Genomic DNA, 25500 nt, shown 5'->3' on the forward strand with positions numbered 1-25500 from the left:
GGTGGCTGAGGTTAACTACCATTACAAGCTGTCACGTTCCTTGGAAGTATGCATGAAAAATCTAGACTTCCCCATCACAAGAGAAAGAATTTTCCACCTGTGATATGTGATGCTGATTATATCACTTCCACCTGAAGTGAGTAAATGATCACGGGCAAAACAAAACACAACTTGAAAAGATGCACTTTTCCTGTAGAGCCACTGAGTGTCACCATCACTCCATGGCTTTCCCTGCAATCATTAGCTTCTTTAACAAAACTTCTTGCCTGAAAGATGCTGGAATATCGTATCTTACTGAGAAGCTTGGAGCTGGGAAAGTCTGCACCTAAAATGTGAGCAAGTTATGCTGTTGATGAGATGAATTCTGGATTACATTTAAACATAGTGTTAGAAAGATTTCCACAGAGCTTTATGCCAAGAACCTTCTCACATCTTAGCGGATTAGTTTAGCCCTCTTCTCATTTTCCATGTTTGTTCACCTTTGGTAAGTCGTCATATCATTTCCCTTCCTGTGATTATTAACCCAAACTATAGTCCTGCAAATCCTCAACTTCTCTTGTTCTGTCCCCAAACCCCTCACCTCAATCAGTCCTGACGCCTCTTTATCGTTTCCCTTTGTCTGCATGGATTCCAGAATGAGTTCAGTGAATGTTGCAAATGGGACAGATAGCTCAGTCGTTCACTGAGGGTTGCAAGAGAAGTTTATTCACAGGGATTAAGTCGGCTGGGTTTCCAACCCCTTGTCTTTGTTCCTTTGATCACTCTCAGACCTTAAAGAGAGAGAGAAAAGAAGGAGAGATTTTGGTTGGTAGCCTCAAGGCCCTCAGGGAATGAAGTAAGCAGTCTTTATGACCGCAGTTTGCTACCCCCGACTGAAGGAGCACCTCCACATAAGCAGCACTGGCTCTCATATACAGACTGCAGCTGCCGTCGCCAGGACAACAGAAAGCTGCGCTCGGCATCATGTGCCCGGAAACGCCTCGAGGGAGGAAGTGACGAGCACTTGGGCGCCCCGCAGACCAACATTAGCAAAAAAAAAAGAAAAAAAAGAAAAAAAAAAACCATACATATACACACAAAAAAAAATCCAGGCGGGATCGGTGTGGTGGGAGCACTCGGAGCATTCCCCATCCCCGTGCTGCACTACCAACCCACCACAGCCTCGCAGTGCGCCGAGTTTGCACGGTCGGACGGACTGTGCAGCGGCTGCTGGAGCCGCCTCGAGGTACCGCCCCCGACCCGCCCTCCCTGAACAACGGCACCAGTGCCCCGCCCCGCCCGGCCCGGCCCGGCCCGGCCTGCCCGCGCACGGGGGGCGTGTCAGGCGGCGGCGGCGGCTGCTGCGGCGGCGTGGGACTTCGGTATCGTCGGGCCCTCAGGGGGTGTTGACGGGGCTACCGCCGGGCGGGGGGCGGCGTCGCTGCTGCGGGAGCGGCGGCTGCAGGTGAGGCTGGGCCCAGGCGGCCGCGGGTCGTTCCTCGGGGCTGGCGAGGGTGCGCCGCAAGTTGACAGCGCCCGCCGAGCGGCCATTGTCTGCACTACGCCGAGCAGCGGGAGCGGTACTTGGCAGCAAGTTGGTCTCGCAGCGGCGCTCCCGTCTGCCCGGCAGCTGCCGGCCTCGCCGGGCTTCGTGCCTCCTGCCTAGAAACGGGGTCGCGGTTTCACCTCATCCCCTGTCCTCCTCCGCCAGCATGGGTGCCCCCCATCCTTCTCTCCTTCTCTTTCCTTCCCTCTGTCCCTCCTTCCCTACCGGCGTGGCTGCGTTGTATTGTATCGGCGCGTTGCGGTGAGGTGTCTGCAGGCAGCGCACGGGAGCCAGCACACCCTCTGTTGGATGCAACTCGAACTCGCCGAACTTCGCTCCCTGCGCTGCGAAGCCACGCGGGGGCTATGGCCGCGCTCTGCCCATCTCAGCCTTGGTGGGGATGGGGCCAGGCGCTCGTAGTGCTTTACTATGGCACCGCTCTGCTGGAACAGCTGGAAACCAAGTTACTGGTCCATACGGTTTCCTCTCTTTGCCTGAATAGTTCACGGAACGTGCTGCAGGAAACGGTGGTAACAGAGTGAGATATTTTAGTAGTTCCCATATCTCGCGGGCAGATCTGCACAAATCTGGTTTGTGAACTGAATCTCCCAAGGATGAGGCTAGAAAAGGAATTACAAGGTTAGATGATACTCTGCAGGTAACAGCTGTGTGCCTGGATGGGGAAAGCATGTAAAATTTGTCTAAATCCTGTGTTGTGTTGAGTGGCTGGAGTAGATGCTCCCCATAATCTGCTGCTGCAGCACTTGAGAAGGACCAGGGGCCTGTAGACAGGCCACCTCTGTCTTGTGTGCTGTAACCAGCAGTGCAGGTTGGGCTCCATCATGTTTGCTTGCCTTGTTCCATAAACTTGTTCTGTGTCTTTTTATCACCTTCCTCTGCTGTGTTGTCATCCTTGTCATGGTGTTAATAGGTTTTTGTATTCTTTCTGCCTTTCAGGGTGCAGTTCCGTGCTAGGTGTGATATTTAGCTATCTAGCTGTTGTTTCAAGGTTAATTTCCAGTGAGGCCATGTTTTTACTGCCTTTTATTTTTATTTTCTTTGGGATTTATCAGTTATGCTCGTATAATGGTTTGAATGACTGGAGTACCTGTCATTTAGTAATTTTTGGTAGATTATTAATCTCTTGGAGCAGATAGTTGAGTCATCTAATAGCTCAGTGATCACTAGACTGACATAAAGAGTGGCTGGAAGATGAGTGTGGAGAGGGGAGGGAGGGTAAAGTGTGGGCTGTGCTGTGTGGAAACAGCATGTGTTTGGATTGCATTTACACTATCACAGCCTCCTTAGATGTACTTGCTTGCTGGAAGCAGAACTTACCTCTTTGCTTTTGTGTTTGGAAAGGGTTTTGTTGGCTAATCCTGTTTGTTACCTCTGTTCTGTAAAGGGAGAGCATGCTTGTCATGCACCCAAAGGCCTTTTGCCTACAGAGAGATCAAATGTTTTTTGGTGTCTCTCTTTCCAGTGGTACCAGTGTTTCAGGAGGATTCTCCTTCTGCCAGATCTTAATTATTCATAGATCTAGATCAGTGTGAATCTCAAAAAGATGTGAAATCTTACAAATGGATGATGCTGTGTATTAAGGAAACATAAGCTGATGGAATGGAGCACCAAGTTTGAAGCCAGGTTTCTCTTTCTAGTGCAGCTTCTTAGCTACGGGTGCTACAAATAAGCTGAACCAACATCTTATTTAGTTACCTTCTCTTCCACACGATTGACAGCTGTAGGGTCACATCTGAGCTACTTCAGCTCATTGATCTCGCCAAAGCCTATGCTTAAAGTGTTTTTTCTTAGAGTTAACGAGTTGTGTCAACTGAAAGGAAGATCTAGTGAGCATCAGAAGTGAAGGATATGCTGGGAGGAATATTGTGAGGGCAGACTGAGAGTGAGCAAGAACAGTGTCTCCTATGGAGAATGACTTGTTGGTCCTGAGGGATGAAAGACATGAGCCATAAGTGTGCTTGCAACCTGGAAGGTCAACTGTATCCTGGTGTACATTGAAAGAGGGTGGCCAGCAGGACATGGAAGGTGATTGTCTCAGTTTGCTCTGCCCATGTGAGGCCCCACCTGCAGTAATGCATCCAGGCCTTGGGCCTCCAGTGTGAGAAAGATGCAGAGCTGTTGGGTATGTCCAGAGGAGGGCCACAAAGTTGATACGCACGCTTGAGCACCTCTCCTATGAAGAAAGACTTGAGGGAGTTGGGCTTGTTCACCCAGGAGAAGAAAAAGCTCTGAGATCTCATTGTGGCCTTCCATTACTTGAGGGACGCTTATAAGCAGGAAGGGGAGCAACTTTTTGTACAGTCAGGTAGCGACAGGACAAGGGATAATAACTTTAAAGGAGGGGAGACTTTGATTTGATATTGGAAGATATTATTATTATTATTATTATTATTATTTTATTAGGATTGCTCAGGGAAGTTGTGGATGCCCCATCTTTGAAAGTTTTCAAAGCCAGGTTGGAGGGGGCCCTGAGCAGTCTAATCTATCAGAATGGCTTAAGTTGGAGGGGTCTTCAAAGATCACCTAGTTCCAATGCTCCTGCTGTGGGCAGAGTTGCCAGCCACTCACAGACTGATCTAGTGGTTGGCAACCAAGGCCACAGCAGAAGGGAGTGGGGGATTGGAACTGATGATCAACTGGGTAAGGTCACTTCCAAGCCAAGCCATTCTGTGATACTTTTTGCTGTGCTATTGTGTGTGCAGTTTCACTTTGATTGCCATATTTGTCCTATTCTGTGTGGTACTTCTTTGTCCCACAATCCTTTGAAAATGTCTATATTTTTTCTCTTCTCAATTACTCTATTTTCAGTTGTCTCCTCCAGAGCTTTTACCTTCTAGGCAGGCTTATCGACCAACTATTTCTATCTGTTAAAGAGTTGTGGATGAGGAGAGGATGGTTGAGTTGGTTGCCTGTGGTTGCCTGAAGCAGATAGAAGATGCTAGTATTGGATTAGCAGGGATACACCTAGGCAATACTTGAGGGTAGAGGTGAAGATGCACAGAAAAGCCAGGATTGGAGCAATATCTACATGCTGGTCAATTAGAGAATTTTACAGATTTCAAGGAGCTGGTTTGGAGCAGCAGTTCCCCTGACTTTTGTCAACCAGTCTCAGTACTGTCAGTGCTGTTGTTTTGCTTTAAAGATATCTGCTGCTCTGAATGCCATTCTGGAGTTTAAAAACTGATGGTGAATATTGTTTCACCTCCTTTTGTGCTGTGCTGGTCATACAGCTTATGTTTCTTGTTGCAAGAAAACCCCTCAATCATGTATTACTTTTCTGCTAAGCCCTTTCTTTTCAGTCTCTCTTCTCTTGCTCTTGGTTGATGAATGCCATCTTCAGGCCTTTCTCAGTCCTACAGGCCGCTGCAACTCATCTTTCTGCTGCTGGAAAATCTCTCCCTCTGACTCCTTCAGCAGCTTTTGTCTCATAAGCATGGCTAGTGATCCCTTCATCCACTCTGCTTGTAGCTCCATCCATACTTAAAGCAACTCACTACCCCAGATATCAGCTTCCGAACTAGTATTTGAGTTGTGATTTGTCAGGAACAATGAGTAGCTGGAAATACCTGTGTTCAAAAAAGAAGGAAATAATTGAGGGGGCAGGTAGGATAATTGTACCCCTTGTGGGACTAGAGGAAGAGGTGATAAGAAGTTGCAAAAGTGCAGTGGCAGACTAGAAGCACTGCTGATTTTCCACAGCCTTGAGGTAGAAGTAATCAGCTCTGTAACCAAATCTGAATGAGATACAGCTGCTACTTCACTCTACTATCTGTTTAAGAATTCAGTTTGCTGCAGCTTCCAACTGCAGCATGTCAATAAAAATATGAGAATGTGTGTGTTACGTTTCAGACTGGTAATGAAAGACTTAAACTGTGAGCATAATTTCTGGGTTATTTCAGCCTCTGGCATCCCTATACCTCTGTGATGAAGCAAAGCTGTAGGAGAAGCTTGGTACTTGGATATTCCAGTAAAAAGACTGCGTAACACAGTGCGATACAGTTTGGCTCTTTCTTCAACCTGACTTAGTTCCCAATTCTCTCAATTTAGAGCCTGAGTCAATCTCAGCCAAGATTTTTGGATTCTGTCACCATGGAGACTGAGAGTGAACAGAACTCTGGCTCCGCCAGTGGGAGCTCCAGCTCTGGAGGAAGCACCCGTCCTCAGATATCACAGATGTCTCTGTATGAGCGGCAGGCTGTACAGGTGAGGTGCTACTACGTGCTAAGAATAAACGTGAAAGGGTGGTGAGCTCTTTTGTATGCTTCTGAGTTATTGTGTAAGGGTGGGATCTTGAAGGGTGTCTTATTTCTGGATTTAGGAATTTTTGTGCTAGGCCTGACTTTTACTTCATTTTTTTTTCTAAGTTACTCCTCCAGCCTCTTAATTTACTGTGGTCCAATAGACTCATTTTAGCTCCATTATTCTAGAGCAAGTTGCTCAGTTTGTCACACCATTTCCTCTGTATAGACCTTATCCCGTAAGTGTCCAGCCTTTTGGCTTGACATGGACGCACTGAGTGAATAGGATTTGTCTTGGGCTGCATATGCATAAGTTGCTCCAAAAGTAATGCCTCCTATTATTCCCTTATTTTGCCCTTGCAAAATATAAATTATCGTTAAAATGTTTTTTTTTTATTTCTATGTTAATTTTTTTCATATTTTTCTTAAAACATAAAGAGATGAATAAATTCATAAAACTGATGGTATGTTTGACTTTTTTTGCCTATGAAACTAATGCATCAATGGCAGTGGCCGCCATTCTTAGTGAGATCCTAAGGCATTCATCAGAGATTTTTTAATGAAATTTGACTCTTCTTGTACTTCACCCTTGACAATAATGGTTCAAAATATGTGCGCTGCCAAAAAGTGATGATGTGAATAAGATGTGATGGTGAAGTGAAGGATATTTTTCTCTGGTAAGAGAGGGTTTATGAAAGTCTGGTAAAGAGACACAATCAGTTGAATATCTGATTGCAACTCTATACATTCCATTTGAAAATATGCAGGTAATGTATTTATATTAACTGAAAATGGTCTTGCAAGTGTAAATTGATGTTTTTTTTTTTTTTTACTTTGCAGTCTTGAAACCTATTTTCAAATTCATTTATCAAAAGGGAAAGCATGACTACATATTCTTAGCTGTTTACAGGAGTGTGTTTAGCCAATGTATCAAAATACATACAATTATTTGCCATCACTTGAGTCAGCACTGCACAGTACTGCCCTCTCTGTGTCCCCACTTCAGTTGATGCAATGTTAATAGTCTTTAGCTGTTGCTGAGTGATGAGTGCATGCCTGGGACCACTCTGCCAGGCCACTGCTTTTGTAGCGCAGGGCAGGCTGCATACAGCCTGTGGGTTGGACATGCATGCTTTATCCTATATATTCATGCTGTACTGGAATACTTGTCTGCCTACTGAACTGTGAACACTGCCAGAACTGTTAAAGTTCTGCAGGTGTGCTTTTTGCTGTCTTGGAATATACCTGTGATTGAGTCTTTATCCATTTTGTAGCTTTAATACCTATTTTGATGTTCTAATGTGGCGGCCTTGCTTTATTCTTGGGGACTAGAGATTGTCTCAAGGCTGTTACTTATTTCTTCGTTTTATCTCTCTAATCATGTTTCAAGGGCACACTATTTTTCACAATTGGGTTTTCCTCTTTGTTTAGGCCCTTCAGGCACTCCAGAGACAGCCCAATGCAGCCCAATACTTTCATCAATTTATGCTCCAGCAGCAGCTTAACAGTGCCCAGCTGCACAGCTTGGCTGCTGTCCAGCAGGTGAGTTGTACTGGATCATTCTCTGAGGAAGATGTGGAAATGCTCTACTTGTACACTGAGGTCCTTCTCTGCGTTTCCCTGAACACGTTGTTTGGGGTTAATACAAACAACTAGTAAACCGGGAGGCTCGATGAAAAGATTTGTTTGCTTTTCAGGTACAAAGCAGGGGAAGATAAAATTGCCATATGGGAACTTGTACTACGAAAGCATGTGACTTGCCATTCTACCTCCTTAAGATAAAAGACAGGTGGTTAAATCACCAGGGGATGTTTTAAAACAATCTTAAAGTGAACCATGGATTATTTATCTAAGAATAACTGGTTTAATGTATATGAAACTCTTGCAAGTATTATATTAAACCTTTTTAAGTACTTAAATCTGAATTTTGATACTTGCAGTGGTATCCTTGTAGTGTTAATAACTTGCATGACTTGCCCAGCAAATTGCTATTATTGGCAGGGACTATTTGGGTGTTAACAGAGTGGACTGGGGCATCATCAGAGTTGCAGCACGTAGTATGACAAACTGAGGCAACCATAGGATATGTACTTAATGGTGGATGAATGCAGGTTGTGCGCTTTCAGTGTTTATTTCCACTGCCTGTATTGCACAGAACTAAACTGGTTTGGTGAAAAGGAGGTGCAATGCTGAGTTGTTACACCTGATTTGTAGGGCATGGCAGGGATTTGTAGTAGTTAGACTGTACACTAGTTCTTGAAAATGGGAGAAGATGCTGATGATGAGACTCAGTGTTCATACAAAACTAAATGGACTGAATGAAAATGTTTCTTTTAAGTACTCTTTTCTCTGTCAATCTTTCTTATAGGCTACAATTGCAGCTAGTAGACAGGCCAGCTCACCAAACACCAGCACCCCACAGCAGACTACTACCACACAGGCCTCTGTAAGTAATTGTATATCAAAGCCTTTCTCTGCCCCCTACTCTCCTCTGCCCTTGTTCTTTCTCCTCTTTGTCTTTTAGGAAGGCAGTCAGCCAGGGAAACACAGCTTCTAAGAATGCTGGGAGTCCACAAGATACAGACAACTTTGAGGACTTGGGGTGCTGTCATAATTGGTGGGGGTTGAGGAGCCCAGAGAAGGTTTCTGAGTGGGAGAGGCCTCTTAGCTGGAAAGGTAGTCACTGATCTCTTTTTCCTGAGGCTTTGGGGATATGTTGTCATGGTTTAGAAGAGTATCAGGACTTCCTAGAAGGAAGAGTTTTGAGCAGCTTGGAAGGGAATATTCTTTTCCTTGGCAGAGCTCATTGAATGAGTGGAAGTATGATTTTGTAGTGCATATTGGGAAGCTGTGATTTGTTCAGGGAGTAGGTGAGTTGGTAAGGTAGATTACTTTGTTTTTTCTGGTTTGATTTTTATTTTTCCTTTACAAACTATCAGAGATACTCGGGCTTAGCTTACAAATGAGCTTAGCATCCAGGGCTTTGGCTAATTTAGATTGCATAACCCTTTAAGGCAAGAATTTCTTTCTTCTTGGTTCCCTGCATGATACAGGGAGAATCTGTGAAATATTTCTTCTGCACCCCAGCAAGAGGATTTGTTCTTATTTCTTTTGCCCCCATCACTTCCTATATGATTTGGGACTTTTCTCTGTTTTAAGATCAATCTCGCCACCACATCAGCTGCTCAGCTGATCAGTCGTTCACAGAGTGTGAGTTCTCCCACTGCTACAACTCTGACGCAGTCTGTGCTCCTCGGGAATACCACTTCACCACCTCTCAACCAGTCACAGGCCCAGATGTATCTCCGGGTAAGAGATATGTACACACAACTTGTCCTGACTATAAACTACCCTTCCTGGACACTCTGGTGTTTTGCTCTTTGGAGCTAACAACACTTCTGGACTAACTCAAAATTTAGGGGTGTTGCATTCTGAATTCAGATGGGTAAGGTCTTGTCCATGAAACTGTTTGACTCTGAGCTCAGCTTTAGATGAATTTTGTATTGTGTATTAAGAACCATATTTGTCTCTGCTCTGCATAGATGTTAAAGATTCCATGGCACTTCTCACTAGAGTACAAGTATGAAATATGTTTTCTAGACTTGAATACAGCTCACAAAAATAAAACTACTTTTCATTTTCAATGGAACAGATATATGCTAAATTACTCCCTTCAGCCACTCCACGCAGAGACACAAGTCAGGATTCAAGCACATCTAGGAACATAAATCAATTTGAGCAAATGTCTCATCCTTTTGATCGGTTTGAAGTGCTGCTATATAAAATACATTAGACTTCACTATTATCAATCTCAGGTTTGATTACCTACTAGAAAAATATGTTCTTTGTTTTTGTTGGCATTAGATAAAGATTGTAATCTCCTTTTCAAGTAACCCTAGTCTTGGACGTCTTTTATCTCTGATGCTCAACCAGTCCCAGATATACGTCTCAGAATTAAATTACACTCAAGTCTTTTAGTTAGTCCTGGACAGTCTGTGGGAGTTGACCCAGGCCCATGTTTAATAGCAGAGTATTTGTTTCCATAAGGAAACTACCAGTTTCCTACTCTTGAGGGTTATGTTTACTGTTGCATTACAGGGAGTGCTGGGATTTTTTTTCAAGTGCAACATTACAGCCCTGTGTTGCTCTCTAATCTGCTTGTGGTTCACTGTCTTTCTTTCTCTATTCTCCTTCGTTCCTTTCATTTCACATCACCTGACCCTTCCCCCAACAGCCGCAGCTGGGAAACCTGTTGCAGGTAAACCGGACCTTGGGGCGCAATGTCCCTCTTGCCTCCCAACTCATCCTGATGCCTAATGGGGCCGTGGCTGCTGTCCAGCAGGATGTACCACCCACCCAGTCTCCTGGGGTCCATGCAGACGCAGATCAGGTCAGTGACATCTCCTTCCTAGAGTCCTTCCCTTCCCCTGCACTCTGCCACCTGCTCTCTGGTCTTTTGCTCCAGTCACCAGTGCCTTCAAAGATGGTTGGCTCAGTTTTATCGCCATTCTGTGTCCCTGTAACTAGTGCAGGCAAGATGTGTTCTCTTGCCATCATTTCTCAGTGTTTGCTTTTTGCCTTCAGAAAAAGGATTCATTCCAGCTTAAAATTTCTGAGATGAGACATAACCTGACTCACATCCTCACCGTTGCTTGATTATCCTTGCGTGAAAAGAATTGCTGAGATCTATGTCCATTTTTTTTATTTTTAGTTGGACATTCACTCTGCAAGGAAGAGTCTTTGCCAGTGGTAGTATTCCTTTGTCCAGTTGGTTTGTTGTAAAAATGCTTAAGACTGAACAGGCCACACAACATCTTAGCTCCTGCATTCATCTGCAAATGGAGGTTGCTGTGGTTTCCCATTTTCTTGGTCCTATCCCAATCGTGCTTGGGATTTTCAGTAACTTCATATTTGTCTTATCTGAGGCACTTTTTATGACCAAGTTAACCCCGATCAGACTTGAAAATAACACTGCGTGTGGTAGGGGAGTAAATACAGAACATGGCCATGCCAAAGTACAGAGGAAATAGTGAAAGGCTGCAGAATAGCTGCAGGCATCATAAGTGGAAAGCCCTGCACAGGATAAGAGGCAAGCGGCACAAAAACTGAGAAGGAATTACTGTTTTTTAAAGGGGTAATCTCAGCATGTTTAACAGCCATGCAAATGTGAATCCTAGCAATGCAAGGGCAAGACAGGTCTGAAGGCTATTGCATGCCTCAGACAGAATGGTGGTGTTCTCAAGTGGTGTTCAGAAAGTGCCACGAGATCTTTAACTTCCATCAGAGATGGAGAAAAACGGAGTTCAGGTTTGTATGTTTCCTGGGAATGGTTGCAGCTGAGCTTTATCCTGCAGTGTTAGCCAGCTCCACATGTGAGATTTAAAGCATTGACTCAGCCTGCATCCCAGTAGAGTTGCTTATGCATTCTCTTGTTCTCTACTGTTCTTAGACTTTTAGGAAGTAATGTGCATAAAACAAACAGACTGTATTTTGTATGTGTGTTTCTAGGTTCAGAACTTGGCTGTGAGGAGCCAGCAGACCTCAGCCACTAATGCCCAGCTCCAAGGCTCTGCTCAGAAGGTGGCTCTACCAGGAAACTCCCAGGCTTCAGGCCTACCACAGGCCACAAGTACAGGCCAGACTGTGGCAGTGGCTCCAGCCTCTTCTGGCAGCACGGGCCAGTCTCTCAACTTGAGCCAAGGGGCAGCAGGCAGTAATGGTGTCTCTGGGGGTGTGGTTGCAAGTAGTGGGAGCCAGAATTCTGCAGCATTGAGCCAGACAGCCTCTGCAGGTGCCGCCAGCAGCTGCCAACGGAAAGGCACAGGAGTGGTTCAGCCACTACCAGTAGCAGCTGCCCAGGCAGTGACTGTCAGCCAGGGAAGCCAAACAGAGTCAGACAGTGTATCCACAAAGAAGGGTGAAACGGACAGTGGTGGACAGCAGACTGTGGGCATGAACCTTACCAGGACAGCTACGCCAGCACCCAGCCAGACATTGATTAGTTCAGGTAAGCGGTGCTCTCTTCCTTCTCTTTGAATTACCTGGGCTTTTGTGAGAATGCCATTTGAAAGTCCAGCAGTGAGAGGTTCCCCAGCATGCATCTCAGCTTCAGTGCTCCCACGGGCTGTTCTTCTGGGATTATCCTGCTCTGTAAATGACAGAAGTTTATCTCAGCCCATTCAGTTCTCACAGTCCTCTACCAGTAAGCTATAGTCATTTTGGAGTTATTTTACAGAATCAGACCAGTACAGTGGCTACTTACTTTTTCTTGTTCCCAGCTGTGCTATTGGTAACCTTTGTTCTCTCTTCTTGTTTGGTTCTGTGTTTGTATATAGCTACGTATACACAGATTCAGCCACATTCACTGATCCAGCAGCAGCAGCAGATCCACCTGCAGAAGCAGGTGGTGATCCAGCAGCAGATTGCCATTCATCACCAGCAGCAGTTCCAGCACCGCCAGTCCCAGCTCCTCCACACAGCCACCCATCTCCAGCTGGCTCAGCAACAGCAACAGTCATCATCTTTGACCCAGCAGCAGCAAGCTCAGCCTCCACAGCAGCAGGCTCCACCTCAAAACCAACAGCAGACTCAGACCCTTGTGGTGCAACCTATTTTACAGACCCAGCCGCAGTCTGTTCAACTCCAGCATGACAGTCCTGGCCAGCCAGCCACCAAATCACCTGTTCCAATTCAGTCAAAGTCTATGGTCACCTCCATCAAACCACCTCAGCTTGGGCCTGCCAAAATGTCAGCAGCACAGCAGCCTCCACCACACATCCCTGTGCAGGTGGTGGGTACTCGGCAGCAGGGCTCAGGTCAAGCCCAAGCACTGGGTCTAGCTCAGATTGCTGCGGCAGTGCCGACTTCCCGGGGAATGCCAGCTGTGGTCCAGTCTGTTTCCCAAGCCCATGCTCCTTCCCCACCTTCTTCAGCTCCAGTATCCTCACAGGAAACTCCTCCTCTCACTACAGGGGTGAATTTGGCACAAGTTCAAGGTACAGCCCACATGGTGAAGAATCCTGCCTCCTCTCCAGTTGTGGCTCAGATGCCAGCAGCGTTCTACATGCAGTCTCTCCAGTTGCCAGTAAGTCAAGAGAGAGAATACCATATGGATTCTTTGCTCAGTCCAAGGACGGTAATTGTATTCTAACCCTGGGTCAGTGGGATGGGAGGAACAAGAAGTTTGAATTAGGGAATGTGTATGGAGACTTTACCTCTCAAAAATGCAAATTCCTGTCCAGCTCTTGGGGTTACTGAGCACAAGCATTTCTCTTTCACATGATCATTCATTCAGAGTCTTGCATGAAATAAATGGGTGAGACTCGGACCCTCACTTGAAACAGGGTAGGTCTCCACATTACATACTAAATATCCTATTTAACAACAATTGGCCTCTTCATTGTTTCTCTCAGGAGAGAGAAGGCGGCTGTGTGGGCCATGAAGACTGAACTTCCCTCTCCCTACTAGGTGTGGATATCTCCAGGTCAGAGAAACCTTGATGTGTGGTGTCAGCCACACAGGTAGAGCTGGCTCTAGGCCTCAGAGGATTCCCTAGCAACAGGCTATGCAGAGGTAAACAAAGATGGCTCCTGTTCCACAGGCCTCTCTCATGCTGCTCTGAATTGTCCAACTAGGACCTACCTGACTAACTCCCTAGTACATCAACACTTTCCCAGCTCAGATATCCTCAGCTGGTTGCTGTGACTATACTTTTTAGTGGGGCTTCACTTGTATATTCAGGGACAGAATGTGCTGGTTTGTTTCTAAACTCTGACTGCTTCTTCAGGAAGTTATCACAGGATTTGTCTGATTTTTAGATTTGGGGGGACAACTCTGCTGTCATCCAACGTGTTTCCACAAGTGTTTTGACAGTTTTTTCATTGGAGCTGATCAGATGCAGACAAAAGCTTACTTGGAAACTGCTGAGTGACTGCTTTCTTACTGAAATAATACCTTTATGTTCTCACAGTGTCTTGGTATTATATGAGTGTATCAATGTATCAGCTAAGATTCTAGATCTTAATCACAGTAGTCTGACAGTGAGTCTTGAAGATGACAGTCTTTTGAAAGTTTGGCTCTGTTGTAGACAAGCACTCTCAAATAAAGATATGTACTCTGAGGGAGCTGGAGGCATTTCCAGGGTTCGAACCAGACTGGAGATAAGTACGATGGACCAGGGTCTATCTTTGCATTGCCTTCAGTCTGTGTTGTTTTCTGCTTTGTGGCTCTTCTCTTTGCTTACGTGTTCCGTTTTATTCATGCAGGGCAAGTCTCAGAGCTTAGCAATAAAGCGCAAGGCCGAGTCAGAGGAGGAGAAGGAGGTATCAGCCAGTGTCACTGCACTAATGCCTGCCAGGTCCTCTCCTGTGACAGATAGCCCCAAAAATGTGGAGGAAAAGAATGGCCTTGGAGGTGAGGTACAAAAGAGAGCTCTGTTTTATGTGTGCTAATAATCTGATCTCATATTCCATGTAAAGTAGGTAGAGCAATAGTAATGCTGACTCTTGGGCTGTTAACGTTCTAGATAAATCTGATCCTGCTGCTACTGCAACCCCAAATGCCACCTCAAGTGAAGGAGCATCAGTCACTTCCACCTCTGTTCCCACTGCAAACCTGGCAATGGTATCACGACAGATGGGAGACTCCAAACCTCCACAAGCCATTGTTAAGCCCCAGATCCTCACACACATAATTGAGGGCTTTGTAATCCAGGAAGGAGCAGAGCCCTTTCCGGTAAGAACCTACTGCTGCAAGGGAAAGACATCTCTTAGAAGGGCAGTGGACATCCGTCTTTCAACAGGACTTTATTTCCCCATGTTCCAAGTCAGCTTTCTTACCTTGAAACACAGAAGTGAGGAAGGCAATGGAAGCTGGTTTCATGCATGATCGAGGTATCAAGAGTTGTTATTAGAGAACAGATTGGAGAGAGTAACATAAGAGTGATGGGAACTATTTTCCCCAGTAGCTCCCAAAGCAATAAATACTTTGGGAATTCTAAGAAGTTTCTTCTGTCTGATTTTTAGTGAGGGGAAGACGCACTGCATGCATTTTGAACAGGTAGCAAGTGAAGTTTAAGCAAATAAGGGGCAGTAAGTCACATGGATAGGATATTCAAGGGAGACAGTACTTGTTGATTGATAGTTGAAAGAACTGACAGATCTGAGAGTCAGGAAGAAGTAATAACTTTGTGCAGTATCTCTCCTTCACCAGTAGGCAGAGGGATTCGTTTGAGTCATAAGGTGTGAGAAACTTATGCCTTGAAAGGGGGTGGTGGACACAGAGACTCTGTTACTGATGGACCCAATGCTTTCTCTTCCTGCCTAGGTGGGTTGCTCTCAGCTGCTAAAAGAATCTGAGAAACCTTTGCAGGGAGGGGCTCCTTCTGGCCAGGGTGAAAACCTGTCCAGCAATTCTCCAGGAGGGGACAGTACTTCTATGGGTAAGTTTCAGTGTCAGAACACATAGGTAGAGGTACTGAAAATTTCTTCTAATACTTCATTATTTACTTCATACATCATAGACTTGTCTTTCTTCCTGCCATCCTGCTAACTCCTTAGAGACTCAAGCTACAGACCCAGGGTCTCTTTTTTTCAAGTGCCAAAAAACATTACCTCTTTTTAATGCAATGTTAGTATGTAACATGTTAGCACATGTTAGTTGTAAGCAGAATCTGAACTGTACCTGTTATGACTTAAGGCTGTAAAGGATGTTTGGACACAGCAGAGAGAGCCTTGTAGGATATGAAGGATTTGTTATTTCTTGTTAAGTGAACAGGTACTGTCAAGAAGTACACAACCCTGTTCAGTGTCTTGGGGTCCTAATTAGTGGAGCTTCTACCTCTCCCCAAGCTAATTGTTCAGTAGTTTCAAAAGAGTGCTCAGAGAAGAGTAGCAGGATGAGGAATCTTTACATGTGATTTGTTTCAGTTCAAATAATCAAGTGGTGTGCATCTCTGTGTCTCACTAGAGCTTGATAAGAAGGCAAACTTGCTGAAGTGTGAATACTGTGGGAAGTATGCCCCAGCTACTCAGTTCCGTGGTTCCAAGAGGTTTTGTTCCATGACCTGCGCTAAAAGGTAATAGTAAGACATCACCTCTTTTTCTTGTAAGTATATGTTCTCTGAAATTGGGCATTTGCCCTTTTTCCAGGTAGTGTATAGTATTTAAGTACATCTCATTCTCCCTTCATGGGATGCGGTGACCACACAGATCCTTTAGGATTGGACATGTTTATGATTTGTGAGTACCTCCTCTAGGTCTGGAGAGGAGGCAAATGTTGTGTTGAGTATAAGCAGGATTTTTTACTTAGAAAATCAGATGGGAAGTGGGAACTTTTTGGGCTCCAGAGAACCTCTGTTCAGTTGAATATACATTTGGCTGACTAAATGAACGCATACTGATAGCTGTCTGCTGTACTGATACTAGACAAAGACTCAAGGGAGCACTGGGAGAAAAACCTGGGAAGAAGTTCAACTAGTTATTGCTGCCTCCTGTCAATAGCAGAGTACTTGTTATAGGTTGTTTTTTCCCTTAAGGGAATGACTTAATTGACCTTTCAGATGTTAGATCAAGACTTTGGTATACAAATATTGCTTGTGTCGCAAGTCTGGACTGGTTTATTCTAGGGAGAGTTCTTAGGAGGAAGAACAGAATTTGATGGTAAAGATGAGTTTCATCCCCATCTAGAGGAAGGAGAAGCAGCAATTTAGTTAATTGCTGTTTCCTAATTGCTGCTCTGCTTCTGCTTATTTGAGGTACAATGTCAGCTGCAGCCATCAGTTTCGGCTGCAGAGAAAGAAGATGAAAGAACTCCAGGAAGCTAACTATGCTCGAGTGCGCCGACGGGGATCACGGCGCAGCAGCTCTGAAATTACTCGAACAAAGATCCAGGGCAAGCGTCACAGGGTAAGGCCATAGTCCTGTCTGCTTCTGTCAGGCTGGACAGTGTTGCTGTGGACAAAGTTGCTGCTGCTAGAGTCTCCAGCTTCTCATAGTGTATGTAGTTAGAGGTTGGTCACAAGCTGTGTCCCTCAGGGGTTGGTCTTAGGACTGGCACTCTTCAACATCTTCATCAGTGACATAGACGATGGCATCAAGTGTACCCTAAGCAAGTTTGCAGATGACACCAAGCTGAGCGGTGCAGTTGATACACTGGAAAGAAGGGAAGCCACCCAGAGGGACCTGGACAGTCTGAAGAAGTGGGCCCACGAAAACCTGATTAGATTCAACATGGCCAAGTGCAGGGTGCTACACTTGGGCAGGGAAATTCTGGGTATTTATACAAACTGTGAGAAGAACCCATTGAGAGCAGCGCTGTGGAGGAGGACTTGGGGGTTCTGGTGGACGAGAAGCTGGACATGAGCCAGCAGTGTGTGCTTGCAGCCCAGAAGGCCAACTGTGATCTGGGCTGCATTAAAGGAGTGGCCAGCAGGGAGAGGGAGGTGATTGTCACCCTCTACTCAGCTCTTGCAAGGCCCCATCTGGAGTACTGTGTCCAGGCTTGGAGCCTCTGGCACAAGAAAAAACAGTTAATAACTGTGAATGTATTTATTCTTCATTAAAACAAAAGCAGCAAAAACCAAACAAAAACCTTATGTTTTCTTTCTTTTTCATGGGCTTATAGGGCCAGGAGGATTCAAGCCGAGGTTCTGATAACTCTAGCTATGATGAAGCTTTGTCTCCTACATCTCCAGGACCTCTGTCAGTAAGGTCTGGCCATGGAGAGCGAGACCTGGCTAACTCCAGTATGGCCCCACCTACCCCAGACCTACATGGCATCAACCCTGTCTTCCTGTCCAGCAATCCCAGTCGTTGGAGCGTGGAGGAAGTGTATGAGTTCATTGCATCGTTGCAAGGTGAAGCTATGGTCCATTCTTGTAGTTCTGTGATCCAATAGCATGGGGAAATTTGTTGACTCTCTTTTTGGAAATCTTTGAGAGTGACGTGTTGTGCTTTCAAACTGTACGTGTTTCTGGAGTAGGTCACGGAAATGGATGAGTTGTATTCCTCTGCAAGTGAGATGGGGAATTGGGACTGTCCATGGTTGTTTCTTAGTTCTGTTTCTTTGTTTTCACAGGATGCCAGGAGATTGCTGAAGAGTTTCGGTCACAGGAAATAGATGGCCAGGCCCTGTTGCTTTTGAAGGAGGAACATCTCATGAGTGCTATGAACATCAAGCTAGGACCTGCTCTCAAGATATGTGCCAAGATCAATGTCCTCAAGGAGACCTAGCAGCTCTGAAGCCAGCGGTTTCAGTTTTGCTCTGACCCCAGAGCAGCTGCCAGCTTTGAAACACTCTGTTGGGGCAAGGAATGGGACGATCCCATGTGGTCCTGCATTCAAGAATGAAAAGGAATTTAACTGCCTGAAACTGCCATGCACAAGCCCATGTCTTGGTCTTTTAATGGTGCTATAACAAGGGAGGAAAATTCCCACCTGGGGCCTTTGAAACTTCCTTCCTTCTTTGAATATGCCTCTCATATACCACATTGAGAAGGATACATCCTTCTGTTTTAGCAGCCTTGTAAAGGGGATGTGCCCTTGCCCCTTTTTGCAGCAGCAGATTTGCTGGATCTTGGTTATGTTGGAACCTGAGGTACAGGAAATTCCTGCCCTGTATGGTTTTGGGAGCAGCTGTGTTTGGGGCATTTAAAAAGGTCCAAGTGGCAGAGGGTGGGTATTCAAGAACTAAAGCAAAAGGAGCTGCTTCTGTTATAGCCTAGATATTTTTTGAACTGTGTTTAATAGCCATTCCAGCACACCTATCAAACTCAAAGGCCCATGGCATTAGGAGCTACCTTACCTTAGCTTTATTGTCTCCTGTAAAGACACAAATTGAAAACAAGGTATTTTGGCAGCTATTCACTCCAGATGCCCATCTTTGAAGCTGAAGAGGATTTATCATGAGTACTTATGACAAGGTGATGGGAAAATCTAAGTGGGAGGAGGGGGGTTGTCTTACATTAGAAAACCCTTCACCACTTGGTGTCATCAGTGTAATAGGGTATAATTTACAGATCCAAAGCAGTCTCCAGAAGTGCCAAGGCTCTTCATAAAAACAAACAAACAAACAAAAACAGCTTGAAATTTTGGTTCATATATTTTTTTTTTGTTAGGTTTGTTTTCTGTTCTTTTATCAGTTTGTATTATTTTTGTCTGTCTTCATTATCCTCAGGAGAGCTTATGGGACAAAGTTGAAGCTGGCAGGATTGTATATCCTGCCTCAGGCTCTTTTGTTTTTAATTGATGTTGTAAAACAAATACTTCTCTTCTTCAGTATATATATATATACTTTATATATATATATAAATCAAGAAAAAAAAACAACACTCCAACAACTGAATTTAGATTATTTTTAAATCCAATTTCCTCCTAAAGGATACAGTTCTGTTTAGAGGCCAGTCCCCTGCCACTCAGCTCCCACAGGTTTTGTAAAGACCAAATTCTGCAGGTTTTCTTTTAAGCAGTTTGCCAAAGATGAAAAAGTGTGCAGTTCTCTTCCAGAAGCACCTTCGCTTTTAAAATAAGAAACCAAAATCTGGAAGAAATTAAACAAAGCATGAAGAGGTAAGTGTCCCCTACAGCCAAATACCTGAAAGCAAGACTAAGCCGTTTGTCTCAGTTTTCTTATATTCAGAAGTTTTGAGTGCATATTTGTTTGAGTGAAACATTAGACTGTTCTATGTGGAAGGCACCTACTGTTGCAGGAGAGTTGTGGCATGAGAGGAGGCTTAATGGTGCAGGTAAGGAACCATCAGAGATCTTTGTAACACTCTCTGTATTGACCCACCTCATAAGAAGAAGGGAAGTGCTTAGGAGACGCTAAAGCATAGTATCGACTTTCCAGTTCTAACAGAAGTGCTGAGTCTGAATTTATTTTTAATGACATCTTCATTCTTGTGAGAGAAGGATTCTAAGCCTTCTTGAATTGAAATAGATCCAAAGGAAGTTACCAATTCTTGCACCTTGAAAACACTCTTTAGTCCAATGAAAACGGGGCAAAAAAGACAGAGGCGAGCACTTCTAATGGCAAAGGGGGGTAGCCTTTAAACCATTTTATTAGCAGGCTGGGTTTGGCAAAACTTGTTTACTTTAGCTTTTGGCAGGGTAGGCAGGCAGTATTTGCTGCTTTTGAGGCCTAGATTAACTTCAGTCACAACGAAAGGTTTCATTTCTTTATGTTATGTTCAGTGTTCTTAATAAAAATTGTTTGTTCAGGTTTTAAAGGTCTGGCTACTCTTTAAATGGTCTGAATCTGACTATTCCTAGCAGATCTTTGAGAAGCAACAACTTTGATTTTCATTCTTTCAGAAAAATAGAGGTAACTTTTCTCCTCTGTAAATGCCCGGACTTGGACAAGTGTGTATATTCTGCTCTTTCAAGGGCCCACAGTAACAGAAGAGAGTTCTAGCAGAAGTAAGGATATAAGACAATAAAAACCCTTGGTTAAGAAAGGTGATCTAGCACCAAAGAAAGCTGTTAATTACATCAGCACAACACTTGAGCAGGGTGTTTGGTCGTTTTATTTTTGAAAGTTGTTTTGTACAAAAGACAAATTACCTTAAACACCACCATGAAAAAAAAAAAGGTACCAACTGGCTTAATGACTTCATTTTTTCTCATGTTATGAGAAAGCAGGAATTACAGTCTCAGTCTTTGACTTTTATTGTTTGCCCCGCTCAGCCCAGCAAGAAAACAGGATCATCTCTTTGCCCCTACTGTCATTGCTTATACTGACAAAGCATTATAACCATCCACAAACCTTATCAGTACCTTGCCATTAGCAGTATTCAGCAGTCTATGCCCTCAAGACCAAAGATGGTTTTCTTCCCACTCTGCTGTATTGTAGACTGGAGTAAGTGAGGAGCTAGACTCTAAGCAAAAAGCAATTATGAATGAAGGTACCACGTCCAAAAGGTTCCTATTAAGTCTTATAACTCAGCTGTACCTGCTTTTCACAAGTGCCCAAGTGGAAGGCTACCTATCTCTTGTTCCAAGCAGTATTCAAGTACCATCTGCACAGGGCAAGTATCATAAGACTGGTATGCACCATGTTGAAGGGGACAGCAACTGCGGTCTCTCAACACAGTTCTGAGCATATTGGCATTCTTATCCTTTTTAATTAAAATTTTAGTAGCTTCCCAGGAAAACATTCTGCCAACCGAGGAAGCACCAGGTTCCTCCGTCTTTAGATCATAATTCTGGCTATGACTGAGCTATGTAGGCATAAAGCTTCAAGTGAAGCTTGGTAAAGAACTCAAGTGATAGCTGTCTTTAATTTTCACATTTTGCCTTAATGTCACTTACACATTCAGAAAGCATGCCCTTCGTTTAGGAGAACATAATCATTTTTTTCCCTCTCTTCTGTGATGGAGAAGATGGTATTTTGACTGAACTCAAGAGTAGCGAAACAGCATATAACTCAATCTTTTTTTAGCATTGCTCCTCTCCAGTTTGAGAGGATGGCACGCATCCCTTTACACCTCTTGAAGGAAACAGGCATCTACTTTGCAACACGTCAGCATTAGAAAAAGACCTAGGGGGCTGCTAATGCCTCTTCCAACTCCAGTGAGTCCAGCATAGAGCTTTTCATGCAGGTTATGCTGACAAAAGCTGTGTGCAACGATGCAGGAGCTAGGAAAGCCAAAAATGCATTCAAAGTAAAAAAGTGTAACAGATTCTGTAAACCACAGGAAAAAAAACCCTACACTAAAGACCCCTCTACTACCGTCTCAGTTTATTAAACGGAGACTTCCCCTTTCTGCATTCATTCATGGCCCTTTCTTCCTCTCAATGAAGAAACTCCCTTTCCTGCTCAGCGCTGAACACTCGCATTGCTTTCTTGCTGTCTTACCAACTCTCAGCACTTGCTCCCCATAGCTTTGCTGCTCTGCTGCATTTTTGGAAAAAACAAGAAATAAAAAACAACCCAAACAGCATTACAGTAATGAGGCATGCCAATGGGGACCAGTGCTGTTCACACCTAGAGGCATCCATGAGACTTGACATGCCAGAGACAGCCAAAGCGTATCGTGTAAAGAAAATCAGGAGAGAAGAACTGGCTGGGGGGAGATGAGGAGAAAAGAAATCAGTGTTGAAAGCCTGTCACATTGGTAGCAAGTGGTCATCCCGTTCCTCTGACTCGTCACCCAGCTGGTCATCACCCACACCACGGTATGCAGCAGGTACATTTCGAGGCTTGGATCGGCAAACAAAGTCACAGCCATCCTACAAGCACAAGTTGTTACATTAGAATCAGACGTTTTGCTACAGGAGCCATGCCCACCCCACTGCTACCTGAGGGCAAGTCCACAGAACTTAAGCTGATAAGAGGAGCATACATGGGGATATCCTAACTTATCCTGGAACTTAAGTCAGGTCTGGGGTAGAATGTGTTACTGATTAAGAGTATGCAGCAACACCAACATTCAGAGGACAAACAACACTACTTAAGGTGATCAAGTGTTTCACATAATCAGACCTGAACATTCCACAGTTCCCAGCTGAACATTCCTACCTGAAAAGTCTTAATCATATCTTAATCATAGAATAAGATAAAAAACCTTCTTTTCCTACAGGGTACACTGTGACAGGTCTATCTAAGGAATGGTCTATAAAGACAACGCAGGTGCCATTTTAGTATGTCTTATTAGATTGGGAATATATGAGGATTTTCACTCACCGCCACCAAATTGCCCAAATTTTGCCAGAAGGCAAAGTGAGGAAACTGTTCCATGCCCTTCGCTCCCACTATAAGGCGCTGGTAGAGAAACCCACCAATGATATAGACTGCGATTACTGAAGAAAACCTAAGGGGCAGAATTAAAAATCAGAACAGAAAAACGAGAAGTCAGAACTCCTAGTCTGAATTTCCAACTCTGGCAAAGAGCTGTTGTACAGTTCCAGGAAGCCACACATTCCATGTTTCAGAGCATTGATCTGTAAGCTATGAAGGGAACAGAGCAGCTCTGCAGCATCATGCCTTACCCTAGAATTTGTCTACAAAGCTTGGAGTCGCTGTAACATCTAATAATGACTGTGAACAGGTATACTACAATTATCTAGTCTAGCGTAACATCTTGCAGCAACTCACGTGATTAGTAGAATGGAGCCAGTGCTAAGGTGGGAATTCTCAGCTGGACAAGCCACACTGCTGTCCATCTCAAAGAGGTAGAAACAGTCCTGCTCCTTTTCCCTCTCTTCTGAAACGATGCTGAATGAACTCTGCAATTTGGGAAAGTTAAGTCATGTGAAAATACACTCAGGCTTATACTAAACTTCGCTAGAAGGTAGTTTTAGTGCTATTGGTACAGCTGAACAACCCACGAGAAAACAAAAGAAAACATTACTGCACCCTCAGGGCCCTTCTGCTTATAAACAAGCTTTGTCTAACAGCCTCCTGTTCCTCTCCTACCTCATATTGTCACTTACCGCTGTAACTCCTCGCTTGCAAGAAATCATTATCACAGCTCTTCTCTTCTCACCACTGCAGTGCCTACCATATGAATCACCTCCTTTATAAATAAGCATGATCCAGTCACCTGCGAAGAGAGAAAGAATAGAGCCTGCAAATCCAGACCAGGAGGCAAAAGCTAGATACCAAGTAAGAGACGTATTTAGTGGTCTTACTTCCATTGAAGACCTGAGTTTCATTGATTCTTCCTATCACTGTAGTCTTTCCAGACTGCCTATCCATTTGTACTAGGCCAGCATAATCATGCAAGCTGCTGTTGACCTCTCTGCATACCCTAAAATGGTAGGCATAGTTTTCAGTTGTTCCAATCTCCACAGTCGTGTTAAATCTGCAGCAGAGAGAGGATGGAAGACAAGCAACAGAATTAGAAAGAGCTGAGCTCTAAGCAGTTGACACTCAAGAAGCGCAAAGCCTGGTCACAGCTCATACTAATGACAGAGCCACCCTGAAGCCTAGCCCCAAATTCTTCCACCCCCTTGATCTAGTAGGTGTAAACACTAGCCCTAAGGTCCATAACAAGTTGGTACTTGCTTGTACCATACCTTATTTGGCTCAGGGGTTCTAGTTTCTTCAGCAGGGCTTTTTCTGTTTGCGACTCAGTACTCTCATCACCAACCAAATCACAGCTCTTCTCTGGCGGCGGTTCAGCCCCCGCACCAACAGCAAGGGCCATAAAGACTATCAGCACAGCAGAGGTATGGCAATGTGATGACATCCTGGATACACACCACAAAGAACACATGGGATTAACCACCTCAGCCCTCTACAAACTGACTACATAAAGTCACTTATTGACCATTCCCTCAATATTGGCTGCAAAAAGAAGCAAAAATCTATAAACACCTCTCAGTTCTCAACAGACACATTCCAATCTCTTGTACTGGAAAACAACCTGCCAGGCCTCTTTTATGAATTTTGACTTAGTACCACAAAAAGTTTTGCTGCTGAGCACGTTAATCAATATTGATTCAGGCAAAACAGAGCCTAGCAAGCTGAATGCTGGTGTAACTATCAGGCACAAGCTATTGTTTGTTATCTCATCCCACTGAGAAGCTGGTCAGCAAATAGTAATTTACCAGGCCTCTAATCAATCCTCTGCAGCTTTTGTGTAAAGAGCTTGCAGAGAAGGGCCGTTGTGACTTGTTAGGCTCTTTCTACTCAACCTCCTTAATCCTAATAATTATGTTATCCTCCAACATTGCTTCAGCTGAGAATCTGGAAGCATTCGGCAGTACTCAGCTGCAACACCAAGCAACATCTGAGCCAGCTGCAATCGCTATAGAGAGATACACTAGTATGCAGAGGATAAATACATTTAGAGGTAGGATACACCACACTGCTGAGGCCCAGGACACAGGAACTCGTGATTCACTCCTCACGAGACAAAAGAAGAACTGTTCCCTCACTTCCTCAGGCAGCCGATCTGAAAACGCCTCCATTGCACAGACGCAGGTGGAAGACACTGCGAGGCATTGCTGTCAGCTCTCCAGCTGACGAACCAGGCCTGGGCGGCAGCTGCCCCAAACCACCTGCTCACAGCTGGGAAGAGTCAGACAGGTTCAGCCCCACCACCTCGATCCCACCGCCCTGTGCCCACTATATAAGTGCTCGCCGCCTCCACACCCACCTGCTGCCGTGCACGGTCCTCTGTGCCCGCACCACGGCCCGATGGAGAAGTGGGGGCTGCTCAGGGACAGGCCGTGGCCGGTGGGCAGGGGCAGAGCCCAAGGGCCACAGCGACGTCCATAGCCGCCTCACTACCCTCGCCCGCCCCATGAACCGGAAAAAGGAAGAGTACGACAAAAACTAATGGGTCGCGCCGCCCAAGGAAACCACGGCGACGAGACATAGGCTTGTCTACAGCCTATGAGAAGCAGAGACAGAAAGGGGCGGCTTTCAAACCCCGCTGCAGCCTATAAGCGGGGCTATTCTGGAGCCCGCCTTCTTTCTATTTCCCCCATCTAATAGCCGACGGAGAAAGGTTCCGGCGTTACTACCCGCTTTGCTTTCCTTCTGATGAACGGAGATGGGAGTCCCCCACGTAGTACTCTGTGATTGCCTGGCTCCGGGTGGTCAGTACTGGGCCCTATAGCAGCTCTCAGCCTCTGGAGCTGAACGGCTCTTCTTCATATGGGCTGTGCTTCTGAATAAAAGCATCTCCTACAGCCACTGCGTGTTCATTGTCACTGTAGAGGAGTTCCAGCTGCTCGCTGGTGAGGCTGCTATGCTTGAACATCCTGGATG

General features: G+C 45.0%; 2 protein-coding genes across 5 annotated transcripts; one reads left to right on the forward strand and one right to left on the reverse strand.

Moving 5' to 3' along the window:
- The first annotated feature begins 993 nt into the window (after positions 1-993).
- On the forward strand, positions 994-20008 carry PHC1 (polyhomeotic homolog 1). 4 transcript variants are annotated; one of them, XM_085544518.1, is made up of 16 exons: positions 1270-1444; positions 5594-5749; positions 7216-7326; positions 8153-8230; positions 8309-8460; positions 8944-9093; positions 10019-10174; positions 11293-11791; positions 12120-12868; positions 14049-14196; positions 14309-14517; positions 15109-15223; positions 15751-15859; positions 16538-16688; positions 17407-17638; positions 17860-20008. In XM_085544518.1, the coding sequence occupies exons 6-16, from the start codon at positions 9082-9084 to the stop codon at positions 18012-18014; spliced, it is 2535 nt and encodes an 844-aa protein (XP_085400644.1). In that variant the 5' UTR covers positions 1270-1444; positions 5594-5749; positions 7216-7326; positions 8153-8230; positions 8309-8460; positions 8944-9081; the 3' UTR covers positions 18015-20008. The 4 variants fall into 4 exon arrangements, 3 of the variants coding, with proteins under 3 accessions (XP_015727676.1, XP_015727669.1, XP_085400644.1); XM_015872190.3 differs by lacking the exons at positions 1270-1444; positions 8309-8460 and adding an exon at positions 994-1225; XM_015872183.3 differs by lacking the exon at positions 8309-8460 and having other exon boundaries at positions 1232-1444.
- A 274-nt stretch (positions 20009-20282) lies between these two features.
- M6PR (mannose-6-phosphate receptor, cation dependent) lies at positions 20283-25057 on the reverse strand. The gene is made up of 7 exons (XM_015872221.3): positions 24884-25057; positions 23799-23972; positions 23412-23584; positions 23214-23323; positions 22876-23006; positions 22465-22591; positions 20283-22010 (listed from the first exon to the last, which is right to left on the reverse strand). Exons 1-7 carry the CDS (start codon positions 25030-25032, stop codon positions 21888-21890), a joined length of 987 nt encoding a protein of 328 aa, XP_015727707.2. The 5' UTR covers positions 25033-25057; the 3' UTR covers positions 20283-21887.
- Positions 25058-25500: the final 443 nt, after the last annotated feature.

This window comes from Coturnix japonica, chromosome 1, assembly GCF_054131305.1.
Source record: "Coturnix japonica strain WE chromosome 1, WE-NBRP24, whole genome shotgun sequence".
In the NCBI taxonomy this organism is placed as follows: Eukaryota; Metazoa; Chordata; class Aves; order Galliformes; family Phasianidae; genus Coturnix; species Coturnix japonica.